This window comes from Nansenia antarctica, assembly GCF_963989245.1.
Source record: "Nansenia antarctica genome assembly, chromosome: 2".
Classification (NCBI taxonomy): Eukaryota; Metazoa; Chordata; class Actinopteri; order Argentiniformes; family Microstomatidae; genus Nansenia; species Nansenia antarctica.
The window spans coordinates 73081565-73105251 of record NC_137675.1 but is presented as its reverse complement, the minus strand read 5'-3'; the positions used below and the strand labels follow the sequence as shown (position 1 = coordinate 73105251).

The following is a 23687-nucleotide window of genomic DNA, read 5'->3' as shown; positions in this document are numbered from 1 at the left end:
AATGGAGATAGTGTTCTAGATGAGCAGGAACTAGAGGCCCTCTTCACCAAAGAGGTACAGTAGTGAACCTTCTCAACTCTCTAATATCGACCTCTTCTCAGTAGCTGCAGTGTTATATGCAGTGTTCAGTAACAGCCAACTCCCCTGTCTCTCTCTCCTTAGCTGGAGAAGGTCTACGACCCAAAGAATGAGGAGGATGATATGACGGAGATGGAGGAAGAGAGGCTGAGAATGAGAGAGCATGTCATGAAGACTGTCAGTATTAGGCCCTCTTTAGTCTTTGTTTCAGCTGATTCCCCTTGATGCTGTCTGTTTCTGTCTGTCTGTCTGTCTGTTCACTTCTCACCCTTTCAGTATCTGATTCCCCTTGATGCTGTCTGTGTCTGTCTGTCTGTCTGTCTGTCTGTTCACTTCTCACCCTTTCAGTATCCTTGTCTTTCTGCTATCACTCCTTCACAACAATTACTGTCTAATTCATCTTTTGCCTTTTTTAATGCAGGTGGACATCAATCAAGATCGACTTGTTAGCCTGGAAGAGTTTCTCAAATCAACAGAGAAGAAAGAGTTCAACAATGCTAAAGAATGGGAGGTAAGGAAAGGAAAGAAACATAGGTTGATTACTAGAGCCTGGCAGATGTATCGGAGCACCGATATAATTGGCCTTTTACAGAAATGTCTGTTTCGGGACATATTCTACTGAAAATGCACTGAAAATGTGCATCAGCCTCACTGACATGATAGAATGTCAGTGTAATTGTTTTTAAACAGCATCTTTTGCCATTGTTTCCATATGAAAACTGCTAAAAAGGAAGTTTTACATAAAAAATGTAAAAATAATAATAATTAAATCGGCATCAGTATTAGACTAAAAAAATCCAGTAACGGTCGGGCTCTAGTGATTACAGACGTGTGTATGTTCAAGGACGAAGTGTGTGTATATGTGAGTGTGTGTTCCATAGCATCCACACTTACAGTCCACACTCACTTTCCAGACTTTGGATGACACCAAGCCAGTGTACACAGAGGCGGAGCTCCAGGGGTTTGAGATGGAGCTGCTGAAGAAGGAGGAGGAGCTGGGCCGGAGGGCGGAGTCTCTGCGCCAGGAGCAGGAACTGCTAAAGGAGAGGGGCAAAGCTCTAGAGCAGTGGTCACCAACCTTTTTAAGCCCAAGATCCCTGACCTCAGCCTTGGTGAAGGCAAGATCTACCTATTGAAGCGTTGAGAGAAAAAGAGAAGCTAAGATTGTACTTTTATTTGCCTGTATTTTAATTACATGCAATGCTTTGGTCCAACATTAAAATGTATGCAAATTTTTTGGACTGACTTATTATTATTCTTACTTATTAACATTGACAAACATATTTACAATTAGCATTTTATAAAGTAGAACAGTAATGTGGACTTTCTCAGTCAGTGCTAAGTACAGTCATCTTATGCAGCATCACTTTTCACATGCTCACTCAAGTCAGTGTGATGGCTGTGGCTGGATACTGTCTATAAGTGCTGTAGTTTGGCTCATAGCTACTGACAGCCAGTCTGAGACAGTCTGTGAGGTGTCTGTCAGTAAGGCGGCTCCTGTACTTTGATTGGATTATTTTCATCTGTGAAAATGACATTTCCCATAGATACGTGGAAAAGTAGGCACTCACTCTTAGTGCACATGCAGTGAGGAGAGGAAACTTCTCTCTGCTGACAAGTCCCCAAAAGTCACTGTCCCTTGATCTGGCTTTCAGCTCTATGTCATTTTGTAAATCAACCATCTCTGTCAACTCCACTTGCTGGCATTTGGCTACTACCTGCTCTATATCAATGGGCACGAATGGGTTTGAGACAAATGCAGAAATATCTCCCATGACATCTAACTCACCAAAACACCGATTGAACTCTGTTGCCATGTTTGCCAGTACTGCTCAGGGGTGAAAAGCATCATTGTCTTCCAAGGCCTATGCCATTTTCTCCAGGTTGGGAAAGTGAGCCTCCCATTCTTTAGATGTGTGGTCCAAACACCGAGCTTGGCCTTGAACCCATTCACTGCGCTTATCATGTCGGGAAGGTGTCTGTCTTTTCCCTGCAGCTCGTAGTTGAGTGCAGGGCCGCTTTAAGGGGGGGCTAGCTGGGGCGGTGGCACAGGGCCTCGCGCTTTGGAGGGCCTCGCGTGAGGCAGGGTAAAAATAAAAAAAATATAAAATATATATATATATCTTATTTATTTTTTTTGGTACCCTGGCTGGCGAGGCCCTCCAAAGCGCCAGGCAAGGGACCATATTATTATTTTTGCCTTTAATACATTTCTAAATGTTCACACATCATAGTCAATCATATATCTAAAATCTAGCATACCTGTAGGACAGGGAGATTCTTAGCAACAGAAAAAAGTAATTTCCCCCTATGACACCTTACGTCAAACGTGAATTTTGGGCGCGCGTTGACACTTGTTGTGCATAGTGACTGCTTAGTGCAACGGACAAAATGCAGAGGGAACGAGACCGAGGAAGAAAATGTTAATCGGGTGCTGAAAAAATAAATAAAAATAAAAGGCTTCAGGGCCTCGCTTAGAGGCCTCGCTTAGAGGTTCGTTCGAAACATTTCTAAAAACAAGTGAGGCTCCCGTTAGCACCGAAGAAGCTAACGTTACTGCTAGCACTAGCAATGCTAGTAGTAGCACGGCACAGCCCCCCCTGAGAGGCAAAGATGATGTCTCGGAGGTGGAGGAGGACAACAGCTACACCGGCAGCAGATGGTCAGGAGTGGCGAAGTAGAGGATACGGAGGCGGAAGATGGAGCTACTCAGAGCAGCAGCAGCAGGGCTGAGAGTGATGGAACGCAAGACGAGCCTACAGTGTCAGATATGTCATGTATGATGATCCTGGTAAATTGGCCGGTACATAATGGACTCTACAGTTACAGAAGTGATCATTAGAAGAGGTCCCCCAAAGATGAAACCTGGATTTAGTTATCCTAAAAATAATGAGAACAGAAACTTTAGTGAAACTTTATTTCTCCGAAAACTACCAAATGGGGAAAAAATAGAAAGAAAGTGGCTTGTGTACTCTCAAAAACGGGACATGTCTTTTTGCTTTTGCTGTAAGCTTTTCAACATAAAGGATAGGCCTACATGGTGGTGAGTAACATCTCTATTCATGTCAATAATGGCTTGTGCGTATTTAATGTTGGGTATGATGACTGCTTTATCCTAAATCCTAATCCTTTACGAGTATAAAAGGTTTGAAATGAAACAAACATGGTTGTAAACTATCTAAATAAGTAGATATTCTATTGTCTATCAGCACAGCATGTGAGCACATTTCTTGCAATATATCGGTGCGTGCGTGTCGCGCGGTTATAATAGTTGCCTACATCATTATAAAAGGCCTCGCAAATCTGACTTCGCACAGGGCCTCGCTGCCTCGCATATCTCCCAAACGGCCCTGGTTGAGTGCTTTCAGTTTTGCGGTTATGTCTGTCAGAACCCCCAGGTCCAGTAGCCACACATCGTCTGACAGTTAATAATAATTATAATAATAATAATACATTTTATTTATAAAAGCACTTTACATAGGAAATCTCAGAGTGCTAGAGTCCTTGTCGACAGGAACGTCTTGATCTTGGGCAGCGTGTCGACAAATCGCTGCAGCACTTTGCCGTGACTCAACCACCGCACATCAGCATGGTGTAGCAGGTCTCTGTATGCAGCATCGAGCTCGTCCAATAATGCTTTGAATAAGTGTTGCTGAAGTGCTTTCGCTCAAATCGAGTTGACTTGTTTCCCCACCAGTGTCATTACATGAGAAAAGTCCAAGACCTTCCCAGCCAAGGCCTGTTGATGGATCACACAGTGATAATTCACAAGTCTGTCAGAACCTCCCCCCGTCACTGCCCCATCTCTGCAAATAAAATCGCATCACAATTTGTGAAAAGTGGGTCATACGAGGGCAAAGACCGCGAGTCGTCTCGACTTGTGGCAAAAGAAGTGTCAGACCTCTGGAGGGCCCCAACACCTAGCAGTGACTACATCTCCGGTGAATTCACCCCGGAGGAGTTCGCTGCTGCCCTCCAGCATCTAAAGCCAGGGAAAGCTCCGGGGCCTGATTCCATCTGCCCGGAGCTTATTCTCCATGCCGCACCCGCCTTGAAATCCTGGCTGAGAGCGTTCCTCACTTCCTGCTTGCGCCAACTCAAGATCCCCAAAATCTGGCGAAGAGCCCTAGTTGTCGCGACCCCTAAACCGAATAAGCCTGAAGGGGACCCTAAGAGTTACCGTCCCATCTCTCTGTTATGCATCCCCTTCAAGATCCTCGAGCGTCTCATCTACGCCCGCATCGAACCAATTGTCGACCCGCTGCTCCCACGTGAGCAGGCCGGGTTCCGACGCGGGAGGTCGACCGTAGATCAAGTCACCCTTATGACTCAAGACATCGAGGATTGCTTTTCGGCAAAAAAGAAGGCCGGGGCCGTCTTTATAGACCTGACGGCTGCCTACGATACCGTATGGCATCGCGGCCTCTCCTGCAAGCTGCTCCGCCTGCTGCCGGACAGGCACATGGTCAGAATGATCATGGAGCTCATCCGTAACCGCAGCTTTACCCTCACCACCGGTCGCGGACAGCTAAGCAGGCTTCGACGCCTTAAGAACGGCGTCCCTCAGGGATCGGTCCTGGCCCCCCTCCTCTATAATATCTACACCTATGACCTGCCCAACACACTCTCGCGGAAGTACGCCTACGCAGACGACCTCGCAGTGGTGTACTCTGCTGGAAATTGGCAGTCTGTGGAGGGGATTCTGAGCCAGGACATGCAGACACTAGTGGCATACTTCCGGAAATGGAGATTGAAGCTTAGCGAGGCAAAGACGGTGTCGGCTGCCTTCCACCTTAACAACAGGGAGGCTAAACGTGAGCTTAGAGTACACCTAGATGGAACTCCCCTGCCATGTTCCGCTGAGCCAATCTATCTCGGCGTGACATTGGACAGGACGCTCACGTTTCGCCGACACCTCGAGTCACTGCGCAAGAAGTTAACAGCTCGTGTGGCGTTAATGAGGCGACTGGTTGGCTCGGGCTGGGGCGCCGGCGCAAGGACCTTGCGCACGGCAGCCCTAGCCCTCGTTTATTCAACTAGTGAATACTGCGCCCCAGTATGGTGTCGCAGTGCCCACACCCGCCTCATCGACTCGCCTATAAACGAAGCCTTGCGCATTGTGACAGGATGCCTGCGTCCTACCCCCGTGGATAACCTTCCCATCCTAGCAGGCATCCAGCCCGCAGGCCTCCGCCGCATGGGAGCCACAGCACGTCTCGCCTGCCGGGCCGTGGAGCTTAATAGTCTCAAGTCGAGACACCCATTTGTGCCTGCCGCACAGGATCTCAGGCAGCAATGCAGAGATCTCAACATCAGTGCGGCAGGATGGGCGGATTATATGTGGCGCGCGGAGTGGGAGGCTAACACCTCCAAACTCCGCGGCCACATCCCAGTCGCCGGCGCTGAGCCCCTCGGGATGGACTTGCCAAGGCTATCCTGGGTGAGGCTCAATCGTCTCCGGACCGGCGTCGGGCGTTTCCGCTCATCAATGCACAGATGGGGCTTGGCCCCAAATGCGTCGTGCGAGTGTGGCGCAGAGGACCAAACCGCAGACCATATTATCCTGGATTGCCCGGTGTACCACCCACCCAACGGGATGCATGGTCTGTCGGTATTAGATGACGAGACGATGACGTGGCTTCTGGAGGGGTGTCCAGAAATATAGCCCGGGTGAGCCCCTCAACCAGGTCTCGGGGTGGTAAAAGGGTAGCCCCTCGGCCCCGAGCCTGGTGGAGTGGAGAGGAAAAAACAACAACCCATACGCCGAAGAAGAAGAAGAAGAAGAAGAATTCACAAGTAGGGAAAATCAGGGTCATTACGGCACAGTCCAAAAAATCCATTCAGCGCACCGTGCATTGCTGGGGCCCCCGTCAGTAATAATCGCAACTAGTTTATGAATGGGTATGTCATTTTCACCAACATATTTTTGGAACTCATTGTAAATATCCTCACCCCTTGTTTTCTCCTTTAAGTGCAGAAGAGTGAGGAAGTCCTCCTTTGTTGTAGAACACCATTATGGAAAACCATTTGGACAAACACAACAAACTGAGCTGTGTCCAATTACATCCACAGATTCATCGAACTGTAGTGAGACATATTCAGTGTGCCAAGTCCTTTAACACTTGTCTGTCCACATCCTCTGACAGTGACTCGACCCTCCTTGTCACTGTTGCAGGGCCCAGACGTACACCACGTAGTGCAGTTTTGATTTCTTCTTTGTTTTTGAAGTCACTGAAAACAGTCTCTGCGGTAATGGCCATTGCTTCCTTGACTAATTCTCCATCTGTAAAAGGCTTCTTGTGTTTAGCCAAAAGGTGACTTACACAAAATGATGCTTCACTAGCAGCCTTATTTTGAGAAGCAGGTTTGGTGAAAAGCGATTGCTGGACCTTCAACCCTGATTTCAGCTCTTAAACTTTCCTTGCACGGATTGTGCTCTTTGGCGGGTAGCTGTCTTTGAATTTCTGGTGGTTGGTGTTGTGGTGCGAGAGATTTCCTCTTTTAGGCAGTGCTTGTGTTTGGTTGCACAACATACATACACACTTGTCTTTCACCAAGGTAAAGAGAAATTCTTCTTCCCATTCTGGATGGAAATAGTACGTTTCCGCTTTCTTGCGTGGAACCTCCACCAAGCTAGCTACCTCGCGTCACCAACTGTCACCACCTGTCATAGATTTATTTGCGAGTCACGTACCAGTACTATTCTCTTATCTGATTGGTCACTTTCATGCAGCGTCTGCAACACAACAGTTGGCTCAAGAGAGAGAGAGGGAGAGAGGCACGTGCAAAACGTAGGCTATTTATGTATTTATTAGGCTCATTTTCTATTATTTTTGGGACAGGGAAAGTCAGACAAAGATCTACAGGCAAAGTCTCAAAGATCTACCAGTCGATCGCAATCGACGCGTTGGTGACCACTACTCTAGAGGCACAGAGGAGGGAGTACCAACAGGTAGAAAACCCTTGACATCTCATATGAGCATGACCTCACTGTATTAGTAAAGCCGCCATACCATCAATCCAAGCCATTTGCCCCAGTGTATACTGCCCAACAGGGGAGCATTTTGGGCCGGCTGTGGCTCAGAAGGTAGAGCCGGTGTCTAATGATCGCAAGGTCGGCGGTTCGATCCCCGGCTAGCCATGTGTTGAGGTGTCCTTGGGCATGACACCAAACCCCAAATTGCTCCCAATGAGCGGGCCGGCGCCTTCCATGGTAGCTTGCCGCCATTGGTGTGTGAATGTGTGTGTGAATGGGTGAACGAGAGGCCATTATAAAGCGCTTTGAAATAAGGCACTATATAAGTGCAGGCCCGATTCACATCGAAGGACTGGCTCATCGTAATGCATGGAACGAAATAATGAATTTGCATACACTCATAATCCTATAGATTGTGTCCATTATTGTGTACATAATAATAGACGTCTTTGACGTCTTCTTCCAGGCAGTATTAGAGATGTCTCAAAGACAGGAGAAGAAGGCGGTAGAGGAGGTGGCGCCCCCTACAGGTCCTAACGGAGAGCTGCAGTTCCACCAAGAGATGCAGAAACTGGAAGATCAAGGTGAACGAGACGAGAGCAGATTGAAAGGAAAGGGGATGGAGTGAATCAGGGACATTTTTTTCTTTATTCTCTGGTCTGTTAGTAATGGAATGGTCTCCCTCTCATTCAGGTGCCAAAGCTCCGGTTGAACATGACGTTGAAGCCCAGAATAACCTGCCTGCTGAACCACCACAGAACCTGCCAATACAACCTAATACACAACTTTGATAGCCTTATACTGTATACACATGCACACACACACACACACACACACACACACACACACACACACACACACACACAGTATTCTCTGTGTGCCTTTCTCTAAATGTCAAATTTCTGAGTGGTAACATCTGATGTCTGAATAAGAGGTTTTTTTTCTTTCTTTCTTTATTCAGGGACATCTTACTGAGATCTGAGTCTTTTTTAAAGTAATGTGGATAACAGACTAAATCAATAGATGGAAATCACGCAAAAAGGTCCCGCTAAAACAGTTGTAATTTAAACATGTTGTCCATCTGCCCTCACTTAGATTTCCATTTACAGTGCATGCTTTTTCATACTGTGGTATCTGTTACTTTTATTCTCCTCACTATAACTATTCTATGACCATTTTTACGGCCTGTGATGTGGCTCCTGGAGTGATATATGGTGGTCCTTGTCCTTTGGAATTGGTCCCCTGGCACACACCACATTCCTACCCTGCATTCCACTCACCCCCTGACCCCTTGTGACCCCACTGCCCCTCCTCTCCTGGTGGCAATGCAGCTGCCACCTTTCAATCATCTGTTTCAATCACTGAAACTGTGTGTGTACTAGGGGCTGGGGAACACATTCACTGCCCCAACTGGAGGCTTCGGATCAGATCAACTCACACAGTCTAGTGATGTCCTAATGTCTCTTCACACTACCCTTCACAGTCTCCCTGTTCCGACCTTAATCCAACATGCAAAAGCAGTAAATCAGGAAGGAAGGGGTGGGATTGTGAATTCATGGTCTCTGTTATTCAGTTATTCAGATTAAAATAAGGAATTCAAGTTCCACTTATTTTCACAGACTGTTTAAACATATTTATGGGATATACTGATAGTTATACCTATACATGACACATTTCAGCACCCCATCACCATGGACAGTGGCTTTAGGACTGTTGTGGCCTGTTTCTATGTACAGTACACAACCATCAAATTAGGGTGAAAATCATGCATGCTGAAAATCCAATGATCTTGTGGAGTCCTGCGTGGTGTTATTCAAATATCATTGTGTCAATCTCTGCAAAGACACTTAGCTATAGCATGCAGTGCATTGTGCTTGCACACAGTCACAGAGAGAGGAACAGTATAACAGATTTGAACTTTATTTCCTGAAAATGCTTGACTTTTTTCATCATAAAGGGCTCTGCACACAGCGTGCGATTTCTGTTGCGCGTCAACGTTCCATTTTGAAGTTTGAATGGAAGTCTATGAGAACATCGCATTTACCCACACACGGCCCCGATTTTAATCGCACGGCGAAAATTCGATTCCATTCATTTTGAATGGGAAAAGCACAAATTTGACAGTGCGACAAAACTCGCACGACGTGTGCTTTGTCCCATTCAAAATGAATGGAATCGAATGTTCGCCGTGCGATTAAAATCGGGGCCGTGTGTGGGTAAATGCGATGTTCTCATAGACTTCCATTCAAACTTCAAAATGGAACGTTGACGCCAACAGAAATCGCACGCTGTGTGCAGAGCCCTTTAGAATCAGATCGAACCTAAACCATTGTTTAATTGCCATCTTCTATCATGTGTCAACTCAGTACTCCTACTGGAGAACACAACATGCACTACCAGAACATAACAGCAGATGGCAACAGCAGGCACTGACAAGGCTATCACACACGTTTTATGTAACTGCCTTTCTTTTTTTCTGAAAAAGAAAAATGAAACATTTCAGCTATGACATTTACAGCTCACAGCCTCCATTTTGTAAGTTGGTCATTTGTTTCTCTCCATGGTGTCTGTCAATCATGCTGTTCCATGAACACAGTTGTTCAGCGTAAAGGGGTCGCAGGGTACATCCACAGTTGGATCTTCAGGCTAAGCACCTGTAACTAACACAGTGGACGCTGTGCCTGACCTGTGGTGACTATGTCTTTACGCAGATATCCGCTTGTTAAGTCTGACGTCAAAAGTGACGGTTAGCCATTTCCGAGTCCAAATCAGAAATTCTCCGCACCGGAGTACCTGTGAACTACAGCGGTAGAATGACAGTTTAATCGTTTTTTAGACTCGGATCTATTCATACAACAAGGGACACAGCACTTTACAGTTTTCTCCATATTGTCAGGGTATTTGAGCCTCGGAAAAGCGCTATATAATTATAATTAATTATTATTATTATTTCGGCATCTCGAAGACAGCGCCTCAGCCAACGTTGGCCCCGGAAATACGTCACGACTTAACAAGCGGATAGCCTGGAGTTATATCATTACGGTATATATGGCTATATAGCCTGGGGCTATATCATTATTGTGCACATTGTTAATCATGTTCATCTGTAGACTATGTTTCAAGCTTGTATGGTGCAGCTCCTGTACCACTGTGTTTCTTCTCTGGTCCTTGAGGGTGACAACAAAAAAAACAAGAAATATGTGTTTAATAAACAGGTCTGTCAATAGTGTGAGATTCATAAAGAGCTTCATCATGCTGTATAGGGTAAGGCCTACAGTATAAACATATATCATACAGTATATCTCAAAAGTGAGTACACCCTTTAGATTTTTGCAAATATTCTGTTATATCCTTTCAGGGGATAACATTATCCTACTGAAACTTTGATATAACTTAAAGTAGTCAGTGTGCTGCTTGAATAACAGTATAGATTTATTGTCCTTTGAAAATTACTCAGTACACAGCTGTTAATGTCTAAACAGCTGGCAACAAAAGTGAGTACACCCCATAGTGAACATGTCCTAATAGCCTAGGTGCACAAGATGGCGTCGTTTGACTTCCGGCGTACGTCTACTGATGTAAGAACTTCCGGTCTGGTTTGTTGTTTCAGAAAGAGATGGCTTTTTACACTCGCTGTTTACAGGATCTCCCAAAAAACATCGAATCGTTAGCGCTTCCTCGGTAGCCCATTCTAGCAAAAAAGAAAAGGGATTCAAGATGTATATTTCGAGCTACCTCCACAACTATGAGGGTGAGTAACAGCATCATTAGTTAGAATACTAGCTAGGCATATATGTTAGTAGCCTATGTTACAGGGACACCTAGGGGTGACCTGATAATGTTGCATGTAAGACCCGGATGTTGTATGTGGGCGTGCGCGGGAGGAACCGCAGTTTAATAAAAGTCATACTGAAACAGTTTTGGGTCGCTCCACCGCCAAAAAATCTCACTCCAAACTTTTGGTGAAACTTGGCAGCCCTGCAGCACTAACGTTAGCTTTTTAGCTGGCTGTGTTGCAACTACCTTGCTACTTTGTACTAGCCAGCTACATTCAAAACACAATATCAGTAACGTTACATTCTTGATTAACATTAACGTTATTATCTGTCTCTTTTTCAGTATTAAACAAAGATACAAGTACAGGAGAGGTCAGCGTCAGGGCGAGCTAAGTTAGTGAGTTAACTCACCTGTTCAGTCTCTCCACCCCCATCTCTCTCACGCACACCCACGTAGATAATACGTACTGTACCCATCGTGTGATAAGGATCATATTCTTGTGATAAGGATCATATACTGTATACAAGTCTACTAGTCCATATGTTTATAAAAGTACACAGTTACATGTTAACTCCCCCCTGTCTATATACTCCCCTGTGAATAGGCCATATAGTGTATATACGTATAGAAGTTCACATTATAGATATATTCTCAGATGTCTACCGACCACTTATCCCCCCCCCCTATTTCTATTTATATCCCCCCCTATTTATGTCTCATTCTTGTTTTTTTTACTATCGTAAGACTGTTTGTTTGTTAGCACCTAGGGTTTGCATTTGAATTTCGTTGTACCTCTTACAATGACAATAAAGATCATTCATTCATTAATTAATTAATGTATACATACATGCTTGCTTGTAGTCTAACAACTGTATAGATACAATTAAACTAACACGTCATGTATTCTGGCTTGTCCTAAGGTTTGCTACCTATGAACATTGTATGTGCTTCTGGCGCATGATCGAGCCTTGTACCTCCAGAATGGTGAGGGTCACCCGGGCTAAGGTATCCTCTACTGACCCTGAGGAGCCTGTTCCTTTAAGAGCAACGGTATGTTTTCTTCTTTGAACTGGACATCATTTTAAAAACAGTTAAATTACAACATGTTGGCCGTTATAGTTTGGTTATATCAGCTGCATGCACCAAACGCCTGCTGGATAAACTCCAGGGAAACATCAAATGGGCACGAATGGAGATTAAACCCAGCAAGTCCCGCAGTATCTCCATTGTCAAAGGCAAGCTCGCCAATGAGAGGTTCCACGTCAACAACGAGCCAATACCAACAGTTCTGGAGAAGCCTATCAAAAGCCTTGGCCGCTGGTATAGCGCAGAACTCAAAGACTCGAAGCAGGTGGAACAACTCAGGCAGGATACAATCAGTGGCCTCAAGCAGATCAACAACACTGCTCTCCCTGGGAAGCTGAAGCTGTGGTGCTTTCAGTTTGGGCTGCTGCCCCGTCTCATGTGGCCAATTTCCATCTACGAGATCACACTATCCCATGCCAACCGGCTGGAGAGACTGGTGAATGCACAAGTGAGGAAGTGGCTTGGACTGCCGAGAGGCCTTAGCAGCATAGGCCTGTATGGCAACGGAGCCCTCTCCCTACCAATCTCAAGCCTGGTGGAGGAGTACAAATGTGCCAAATCAAGGCTGGAAATGACTCTCACAGAATCCCGGGATCCATTCGTCAGAGGTGCTGCTCCGATCCTAGCAACGGGGAGGAAATGGAAGCCATCTGCAGCAGTTGCGGTGGCAAAGACCGCCCTCAGACACCGGGATATAGTGGGGCATGTCCAACATGGCAGAGGGGGCCTTGGTTTGGAAACAACAACACCCACATGGCAAAAGGCTACTCCAACCGAACGGCGGAAGATGGTGGTTGAGGAGGTGCGCCACCAGGAGGAAGCAGCCAGGTGCGCCAAGGCAGTCTCCCAAGCCCAGCAAGGCCGCTGGATGAAGTGGGAGAGCGTGGAGAGGAGGAAAATCACATGGAACGAGCTGTGGAGCATGGAGTCTAATAGGCTAAGTTTCATCATCAGAGCCACATATGATGTCCTGCCCTCTCCTACCAACCTACATCTCTGGTATGGAGAGGACCCAGCCTGTCTCCAGTGTGCAGCCCCAGCAAGCCTCAAACACATCTTGGTGGGTTGCAAGACCAGTCTAACTCAAGGAAGATACACCTGGCGCCACAACCAAGTGCTAAAGTGCTTGGCTGCCGAACTTGAGCACAAGAGGGTAACCACCAACGCCATGCCTCTAAATGCCCAGACTACCTTTCCACGGAAAACAATCTTCATCCGGGAAGGGGAGAAACAGCGGACCAAGCCATCACCTCCAGACTCAGGCCCACTGAACGCAGCCCGGGATTGGGAAATGCGGGTAGACCTCAGCCAGAGGCTCACCTTCCCACCCGAAATTGCAGCGACCAACCTGCGCCCAGACCTAGTCCTCTGGTCCAAGTCCTGCCGGCGTGTCTTCATCGTAGAACTGACGGTCCCATGGGAGGAGGCCATCGATGAGGCATTCGAACGGAAGAGGCTGCGGTATGCCAACTTAGCAGTCGAAGCAGAGGGGCGGGGCTGGAACGTGAAGGTGTGGCCAGTGGAGGTGTGCTGCAGAGGCTTTGTAGCCAGCTCCACCACAAGGCTCCTGAGGGCAGTAGGGATCAGAGGACAGGCCCAACGGAAGGCAATTAAAGAACTGTCCACTGCAGCAGAACGGAGCAGTCACTGGCTGTGGCTGAAACGTAGGGACCCAACATGGGCTCCCAAATGACCACGTGGTGCCACCGTGCGACACACACCCAGGCCTGATCAGCCTGTGGTGGGCCAACCTCGGCAGAGGGTGTCTTGTGATAAATGGCCGAAACACCCAATGAGGTCGGGGACCACAACTGAAGATGTGTCGTACTGGTGGCACCACGTGATCATTGCCAAATTCCACTCCACCCAAGAGGACATCTCCAACTCCACTCAGTCAATTGTTGTGCTAATTATTTAGGGATTTTAACATCTAGTCCTATTAAGAATCCTGTTGTGGATCGTCTAAGTATAATAACAATAATAATAACTTTTTATTTGTATAGCGCTTTTCCTGCAAATGTTGCAGCTTCAAAGTGCTCCAATCATAATATAATCATACTTTTATTATTTAGTCATTTAAAGGCAATATTAAAAAGATGGGGTTTTAGTCTTGACTTGAACATATTTGCTGAGGTTGCATCCCTAATGTAAACTGGCAGTGCATTCCACAATTTGATATAGAGAATATGAGAACATGATGTCTGTTTTTCTTTATTGACAGAAACTTGAACCTGTTGACGAGCTGTTCCTATTTCCTATTTCCCACACAGTGATGGAAACCTGGCATTCAACCTTCCCAACCTGGCCTGCAATCCTCACTTCAAAATATACATGAATTCATGGTCTAGGCAGCCTTTCTCAACTCCAGTCCTCGAGACCCACTTGCCAGAAGATTTGTTGTAACCAGGAACTCACACACCTGACTTCACTAATCAAGGGCTTTTCTGATGGTTTGGTTGGTTCAGTCATTAAATCAGGTGTGTGAGTTCCTGGTCAGGAACTAAATCCAGTCCAGATTTAACACCTGATTTAATGACTGAACCAATCAAACCATCAGAAAAGCCCTTGAATAGTGAAGTCAGGTGTGTGAGTTCCTGGTTACAACAAAAATCTTCTGGTCCAGAGGACTGGAGTTGAGAAAGGCTGGTCTAGAGGTGATTTACAATAAAAATATATATATTTTTAACTCACTCATGTCTCCTGGTGCTTCATATCATGTATACCATGGCCTTCATTTACATGTAAACTTCTTTACAATACTATAATTTTATCTTTACAGAAAGTAAACTACCACTTGCATGTACCCACCAGAATAGTTAGGCTATAGCCAATCAGGACCAAGTACCATGGTATAATTACAAATTAACTTTAATACATTTAAAATACAGTGGTGATCCTCTTACTTTTTACAATGACTATACAACTATGCAAATGAATAGAACAGAATGCTGAGATGAGAGTAGAACAATGGAAATAACTATTAACTAATTGAATTGATTAAACAAAACTCAATGACTAATTCAGGTATCTTGGCATGTAAAAGTAAAAGAAAAAATGGTCTGCCCTTTCTCTGATGGTGTTTGCAATGCCACTGTCTTTATAGATCCGTTGGATCAGCATGTCCTCCTCAGCAAACACCACAAAGTCACACCAGTCAAGTCCTGTGACAAGCAGCTGTCCTTGCACCTGCCAAAAGTGGGCGTGTTGTTCCTTCAGCTTCAGGTTGCCTCCCTCGAGCTTCAGGTAGGAGCAGTCGACAAAGCTTTTTGCATTGGGACACTTAACTTCAAGCAGGCCAAATGGTGGGCTTTCTGTGGGGTCGTAAATCAACCCGTCCGGAGAAGACCCCAGCCAGGGTGCGTTGGGGTGGATGACGAACCCACATGGTGAGTAGTTCACAACCCTGGTCTGACAGTACGCTCGGACAGCACCTGCCTCCATTTCCAGACCCCTCTTCATCGCTGCTGTCTGAGGGGTCCCTCGCAGGATCCTGTCAGCGAGGTGTTGAGCTGGAGTCGGTCCTCTAACATGGCACACCTCCCTGAAGTGTGAGGAGGTGAGGCGCGGCCTTCTTAGCTGATGCCATTCTGAGACCATACTCTGGTCTTTGGTTGCAGCTTCAATTTTGTGAGCCATATCCCACGTGGTCTCCAACGATGTTAGAAACAGCTGTTCCTTTTCGCTGCACACGAACATGCAGTTTGATGGGTCCAGTCTGTAGTGCTGCAGCGGAAGGGGTGGTGGAGGAGGGGCATCTGGGTGGAATGTTATTTTCCTGCTTGCGGTCAGTGGTTGCTGATACGACAGTGGACTTCCTGCCTGGACCTTTCCAAGTGCAGAGTCCACCAGTGGGACCTCACTGGTGATGCCCATAGTGGTAATCAGTGGTGCACAGGCCATGTTTTTATACACCTCTGATACCTGCAGAAGAGAGAGGTCTGGTAGTTCTCCTTTATATGCCTTGTAGAGGGTGCTCCTGTGTAAACATAACAATTTAAATGTCACGAAAATGCGAAGCAAACCATCTGGTGGAGTCAGGTTACCATTTCACCTGAGCATTCCTTGGGACTAACAACTCTCCTAAACTGGCTAACTGTTTCATTCATTGTAAAAAACAAATAGGGGATCCATACTGCACTACTACCATGCTACTTACCAAGGGCTCTGTGGATGCCCTTTTTTTAACAATGAACAGAATATTTTATGCACCTGCAGTACCAGATAACTGGTGTACGTCATCGACCGTGATTTTTGGGAGATCCTGTAAACAGCGAGTGTAAAAAGCCATCTCTTTCTGTAACAACAAACCAGACCGGAAGTTCTTACATCAGTAGACGCACCCGGAAGTTCCGCAGCGCGACGTTAATGCAACAAGCCTATTGTGCCCAATGATGTTGTTTTCCAGCCCTGGTGTCATGTGACTCGTTAGAGTTACAAGGATTCAGGTGTAAATGATAAGCAGGGCTGTTAAATTTGGTGTTTTGGGCACAATTCTCTCTGAATGCTGGACAACATGGCACCTCATGGCAAGGAACTCTCTGAGCGGCTGAAAAAAAGGATTATTGCGCTTCACAAAGATGGCCTTGGCTATAAGAAGATTGCCAACACCCTGAAAATGAGTTGCAGCACAGTGGCTAAGATCATACAGCGGTTTTCCAGGACAGGTTCCACTCGGAACAGGCCTCGCCAGGGTCGACCAAAGAAGTTGAGTCCACGTGCTCAGCGTCATAACCAGAGGTTGGTTTCCAAAAATAGACGTGCGAATGCTTCCAGCATTGCTGCAGAGGTTGTAGAAGTGGGATGTCAGCCTGTCAGTGCCCAGACCATACGCCGCACACTGCATCAAATCGGTTTGTATGGCCGTCGCCCCAGACAGAAGCCTCTTCTGAAACCGATGCATAAGAAAGCCCGCAAACAGTTTGCTGAAGACAATGAATCCAAGAACATGAGTTACTGGAACCATGTCCTGTGGTCTGATGAGACCAAAATAAACCTGTTTGGGTCAGATGGTGTCCGGCGTGTGTGGCGGCACCCTGGTGAGGAGTACCAAGACAAATGTGTTTTGCCTACAGTCAAGCATGGTGGTGGCAGCATCATGGTCTGGGGCTGCATGAGTGCTGCCGGCACTGGGGAGCTGCATTTCATTGAGGGACACATGAATTCCAATATATACTGTGACATCCTGCAGCAGAGCATGATCCCCTCTCTTCGGAAACTGGGCCGTAGGGCAGTTTTCCAACATGATAATGACCCTAAACACACCTCCAAGATGACAACGGCCTTGCTGAAGAAGCTGATGGTTAAGGTGATGGACTGGCCAAGTATGTCTCCAGACCTAAACCCAATTGAGCACATGTGGGGCATCCTCAAGAGGAAGGTGGAGGAGTGCAAGGTGTCCAACATCCGTGGGCTCCGTGATGTCGTCATGGAGGAGTGGAAGAAGATTCCAGAAGCAACCTGTGTAGCTCTGGTGAATTCCATGCCCAAGAGGGTTAAAGCAGTGCTAGATAACAATGGTGGTCACACAACATATTGGGCACAATTTAGACATGTTCACTATGGGGTGTACTCACTTTTGTTGCCAGCTGTTTAGACCTGGGTTTCCGTTAACCGGCAATTACCGGTCTTTGTCCGGTAAATTTGGTTGAAGTCCGACATATTGAAAAGTCGTCGGACATATTGTCCGGTGAAAATAATTCCCTTTGAATACAATTCGCTAAAGTTCACATTCTGATTCCTTCTATTTTAAAAAAAGACGAATATATAGGCTATGTATTTCTTTTATTATGATATGATTTGACACCGGCATGATGATGACTCCTAATGTGTAGGCCGGCCTATGCGAAACAGCGCACAGGTGCCACATGGGATTGATGCCAAATGGGATTACAGCTTAACCAGTCTATTACCGCTTAAACACAGTAGCCCATTCGGCGGTAACCCATGCCTATCTGGCAACCCTGCCAACCCGTCCACCATAGTAATACGGTTTCTTGATTTCCCATCTATGGGTGCGTTCGTAAACACGCTCTGGAAATCCGATCAGCACTCGCGGAACGCCTCTCGTCCAATCGAACGACTCGGTCGCTCTGTGACATCGAAGCCAGCGTGCGCTCCGGCGCTCTCAGAGCGTGTTTACGAACGCACCCCTAGAAGTTTCTAGCCAGCTAGCTGAAGCTGCTACACACACTAGAGCCATGGCGACCGAACGGCAAGTTAAACAACATACTATAAAAGTGACATTGTTTTACTCATTACTCATACATTTGTTGTCATTCAGTTATACAGTTATGTTCTTCCCATTGTCATACTCACGAGCTAAACGAAATGCCTTCCCAACCAGCGAGACTTATAGAAATGACGTTGTTTTATTGATTTTAAAAAAAAGGGTAAAACTGGAAAGAGAAAATAGAAAACTCACATTAATCCCAAACAATTTAACAAACTTCAGTTAACGTAATGTGGAGTCCGTTCATTGATCGATGCTGTCTGTTCAGTTCCCAGTGAGGCGCCCGTTCAGCGCTGGACATAATGGCATAGCGCGCATCCGTCAAATCATGTTATATTATTATATATTATATAGCTCGCATCTAATCGTATCGGATGAGAAATAGACATTAAATGGCATATATAGGCCGCTACACAACAGTAATCACCGCGACAAACAGCTATATTAGATTTGGAAAAAAAAAAAAAGATTTTGCAAAAAATTTTTTTTTATTATATTTTAATATGATGACCGGAATATATCACGTTTGTCCGGTAAATCGAATTCTTCCCGGACACGATGTCCGACGGCAAATTTTTCTAACGGAAACCCTGGTTTAGACATTAACAGCTGTGTACTGAGTAATTTTCAATGGACAATAAATCTATACTGTTATTCAAGCAGCACACTGACTACTTTAAGTTATATCAAAGTTTCATTAAGATAGTGTTATCCCCTGAAAGGATATGACAGAATATTTGCAAAAATCTAAAGGGTGTACTCACTTTTGAGATATACTGTATACATAGGCTACTATGCTATGATGATAATATACACTAAGCGTAAATACGAAAATGCATTGTGTTGACAAGAAAACACTCATCTGAAATTCGGACTGAACAAGAGATGCTCAGTCAAAAGTCGACCAACTGATCCAAAGTACATTGACATTTCTTTATGGTTTCAAATCGATTATTTCGATTGATCAGCCTGAAACACACATTTAAAGTGATTCTCTGATCGATGGCTGGGACTCGCACAAAATAAAGATACTAGTGAAATTGTAAGGAACAGCCTGCCCCCCCCCCCCCCCCACCCACATGCCATATCATGGTTTAACACCAGAGGTCAGCATAGTCTGCAGGTAATTAGCTATTGTCTATGGGCTTTTTTGGGAAATTACTTCCTGGCTTTGAGCCAAGACGTGTGAGAGGGTAGGCGTATAGATCAGACAGTGTTTTTGTTTTCTATTTAGTCCATCAAACATCCCTAGCATTAGGCTAACCTTTCTTAGATTTTTTTTTTTTTAAATCTCTCCCCTCCTATTACATTTACATTGAAATAAAAGCATAATTACTGGGACGGCCTTCAGTGACTGTATATTTTGATCATATCATATTGTAGTCACGTTATAAAAAGTGATGGTCTTGAAGATACAGATGATAGAGTCACATACAAGTTCACATACAGTTTTTGTTTTTGTTACAAACAGAGTTTGTATCGTTTTCCAGAGACAAAACTGCTGTTCAGCCTATGAGATTCATGCATTCAATTGCATAAGCATCCTGTGTGTATGTTGAACAGTAATTGTATTATGGCCATGGGTCATAATTCTCCTGGAGCTCAGGGTCTCTGTTGGGCCTCTTGGTAACAACAGATAGTAGAGGGCCTCCAGGCAAAAGACAGTCCAACCAAATTTCAACGACATAAACAGAGCTTGTTAACTCGCTAAAGAGATTCCAATTACATCATTGTATCCTATAATAATGATAATCATTGTATTATATGAATGTATGACAGTAATTGTATTATGTAGAATAAGAATTGATGTGCTCTAGAATGTACAGTATATAAGCGTGCAGGCCAGATGAAGAGATCAGTCTGTGCCTAGCATGTTTCGATGGTACTAGACTACTTATTCTGCAGAATGGGAGCATGTTTTAAAAGTTAAATAATCTTGAGCAAAGCATCAGTGACTTTGGAGCCTTTTTCTTCTCCTGTATATTCCTGAGTGGAGTACCTAAACGAATTCACTACATGATCCAACCTACTGTCAAATCAGTACAATGCTCCGTGAGCCAACCTGCAGTTGGAACACAGCGATGTGCTGTTTCTCTGGGTCCAACAATAAAATAGAATTCCCTGTAGCACAGCCAATGAAACAATGTTCTGAATCAATTCAACCCAATTTGAAGCAGTGCACCATACTGCAAAACAGCAGCATTTCCATTTGGCCTATCAGGTTAACAGGGCCAGTTGGGCGATGACTCGCAATGACCTTAAGTAAGTTAATGTTTGTGGATAGAGTGGCCCTAGGCTACACTTGGACCCGAACATTAAACACCTATAGAGCCTTTAAGTCTGATTTAAGCACAGTGGCTAAATTAGATTGAGACAAAGGACTGTGTGTGTGTGTGTGTGTGTGTGTGTGTGTGTGTGTGTGTGTGTGTGTGTGTGTGTGTGTGTGTGTGTCTGTGTGACAGTTGTTTTTCCACAGTTTTTTTTTTTAGGTTCAATTCACAGCCCCCAGCAGTTCCCCAGGCCTAATCTTGAGGCTAGCGGACAAACGATTTCAGCTACTGTTGTATAGTTTGTTCCTCTTGAGAATGAGAAATGTGATTATTACTTGGAGTGGGCTTGTGGATATTGAATTGATATCTTGATCATTTATAGGCGCTTGTTTGATTCACCTGTCTAGCTGCTCCAGGTGGTGATCTATAGACAGTCAGTCTCTTGACCGGCACATCCAGTTGGGAGTGGGGAGCAGATGGTTCTCTCCCGACAGGTAATCACCCAACACTGATACACAACATCTAGAAATGGGTTACCCAGAACAAACACTGCATTTTAGAATAATATTACATAGCCTAATATGGTATTATCTTGCAATGGATGTGTTGCAGTAGAGGCTGGTGGAGGTACAAATCGGGATACCATTCCTTCTGTTCCATGCATTATGAGCCCATCCTCTAATTTCTACCTCCACCAGCCTCCACTGGTCTGTTGGGATTCCTACACACAAATGGCCTACCATGGCAAATAGATATACATCTATGATACATATGCCATTGGCCATCAATGGAAATCAGACACATATGCGTAAGTCAGATTGTCACTCGCACTCACTGTTTTGGCTTAAGTAATTGACTGACTTGGGTCTGACACTGACCCAGCATTGCACCATTAAGCTTGAAATAGTACTTAGGGAGAGGAGGACTGAAAGAGAACTCAGAAAGAGCCATATGGAAACCATACTGTAGAACAAAGTGCACATTACTGCAAGGTTTAGCTGTACTTTCATTCGGATGGTCTTACTACCATCTTTCATTAGAACATTCCAACACCAAAGCCTCACCCCATTTTTTAAAACAAGATAACAGAATACATTACCATTATGTATAGTAATCAGATATATTCGCAATAACACTTATGCTCAGCTGACAGCTTACTAATAAATCCTTCCAATGTGATAGAAACAGCTCTATGTTGCGCACACACCTCCCCCAGTCTCTAACTCTCTCTCCCTCCCTCTCTGCCTCTTTCAGCTCACTGAACTGAGTGAAATGTTTTTCCAACTAATATATAAATATTTTTTTTGCACGGTGGGAACGTTGCCATGGAGACAGCAGTTCCCCCAGCCCCTCCTCCCACTTCTCCTTACTTTCCTGTCTGTCATCACTGTATCTGTCCAATAAAATGCCAAATATGATTGGGACTGCCCCCACTGAGAAAAAAATGCTTACCCTCTCTACCGCTGACCCATTGATGGTGATGGGGTCCTGTTCCCGACCATTCTTCCTGAAGTCCACCACCAGCTCCTTGGTCTTGTCAGTGTTGGCCGTAATGAGCCAGGCGGTCGACTTTTCTCCTGTAGGCTGCCTCATCGCTGTTGGTGATCACACACACACATTGAGACAGGCTACCCCACATAGCCTACAAATAAAGGCTTTTTCACCCGGCATGCGTTAAGGGAACACCACAAACAACAAGAAAATCACCTTTCTCAGCTGATTCCTGTGCACAGCCTATATACTGTACCACTTTGAATTCGACATTGCTTAATTTTCTGTGATGATATTGAAGTAGGCAAATTACAGAGGGCTATCCATCTCAGGGGTGGAGGCTGCCCGTTTTGGAATTATTCTCTCTATCCGACACGGCTGATCGGTGTGTTCTGGATGTTCTGAACTTGGTTCTGCTGAATGTAGCACTACTGCTCTTTGATTTGCGTCAGCACACCCGATTCATCTATTGTCCCAGAGAGCTGAGCAGAGTATGTTGGCACATACTTGCTTACTATTGTCCCCGTTTGCGTGTTGGTGATGCACAAGCCTATCATCCCACTCATCTCACTGCGACGCCACGAAGACGCTAACAGATTCAGGGTAGCACACATTTTAACAACCTCTTCGAGTTTGGGCCTATCTATTAGACAATTAAATGACACGGGTGATGCGCAAAACAGGCCTAGTAGTCACACTCCAAGACGCGTGAAAAGTCAGGTGCATGTGCAGGTGTCATGAGGTGAGCAGAATGCATTTGTCGCATGTCACATATTGAGCAGATCACTCATGCAAGACTCACGTCAATCGATTGTCACTACTTCACTGGGTAGGCTAAAGGATCATCCCACCTAAACAAACCCATGTTGCTCAAAAAGTGTGTTGTTGTAACCAACCCCAGAGCGAGGCTGAGTTCCTTTGGAGACTTTTGTGAGACTTTCTAGGTTATTGTGCACATCATAGGTATGCAGTTTAATAGATTTTCATTGCATTTTTGCGTGCGTGTGCGCGCGAGGATACGTGCATGTTTTTTATAGGTAACGTTCTCTGCTGTTCGGCCGGCAGTGCCACGTGCGCATGCGGTCAGCCTGATTGTGTGTTATCCCAGGCCAAGCCACGCCATCTGGTATAACTACTTGGCACAAGGGGGCTCTGTATGGTTCCATATTGGGTGTAGTTAAAATTAACACTATGACATCATTTGGCAGAAAAATACATTTAACAATCTATTTGTATGTCTACTTCAGTCTCTCTTCCTCTCACAATGAGGGTGAAACTCTGTGTTAATATACAGGCGTAGATAGACTACTGATGGAGAGGGCTGGATACAGAACAGACACAGATCAATCGGTGTGTGTACTCTAACAACACCCTCACAAAGGACTCAATTCATCAATCGGCTCCTTGACTAAATTAATCTTTATTTTATCTTAATAAAACAACATCATCTATAAGTCAAACTCAACTTCAGAAAAGTAAAACCTTGATAAAAAAAGACATTTCATATCAACAATAAAATGAATGTGAAGCATGTTTACAGACAAGCACGACAGTTTAATGAACGCTGTCTTCCCATTCGGTTGGCTTCATTAAGCTTGTGATAGGGTGGATGAGTCTATGGGTGTGTGTGTGTGTGTGTGTGTGTGTGTGTGTGTGTGTGTGTGTGTGTGTGTGTGTGTGTGTGTGTGCGCACATATGCATGAGTGTGTGCTTCCATGTCTGCCACAAATCATTTTTAGCTCAATAGCTCTACAGTACGAACTCCTGATTCATCTTGCTG

General features: G+C 45.2%; 1 protein-coding gene across 1 annotated transcript; it reads left to right on the top strand.

The window, feature by feature from the left end:
• LOC308150574 (nucleobindin-2-like) lies at positions 1 to 6275 on the top strand (the record flags this gene model as incomplete). Its single annotated transcript, XM_080523392.1, has 5 exons — positions 1 to 54; positions 163 to 255; positions 500 to 589; positions 993 to 1147; positions 6254 to 6275. The coding sequence occupies exons 2-5, from the start codon at positions 202 to 204 to the stop codon at positions 6273 to 6275; spliced, it is 321 nt and encodes a 106-aa protein (XP_080379518.1). The 5' UTR covers positions 1 to 54; positions 163 to 201.
• Positions 6276 to 23687: the final 17412 nt, after the last annotated feature.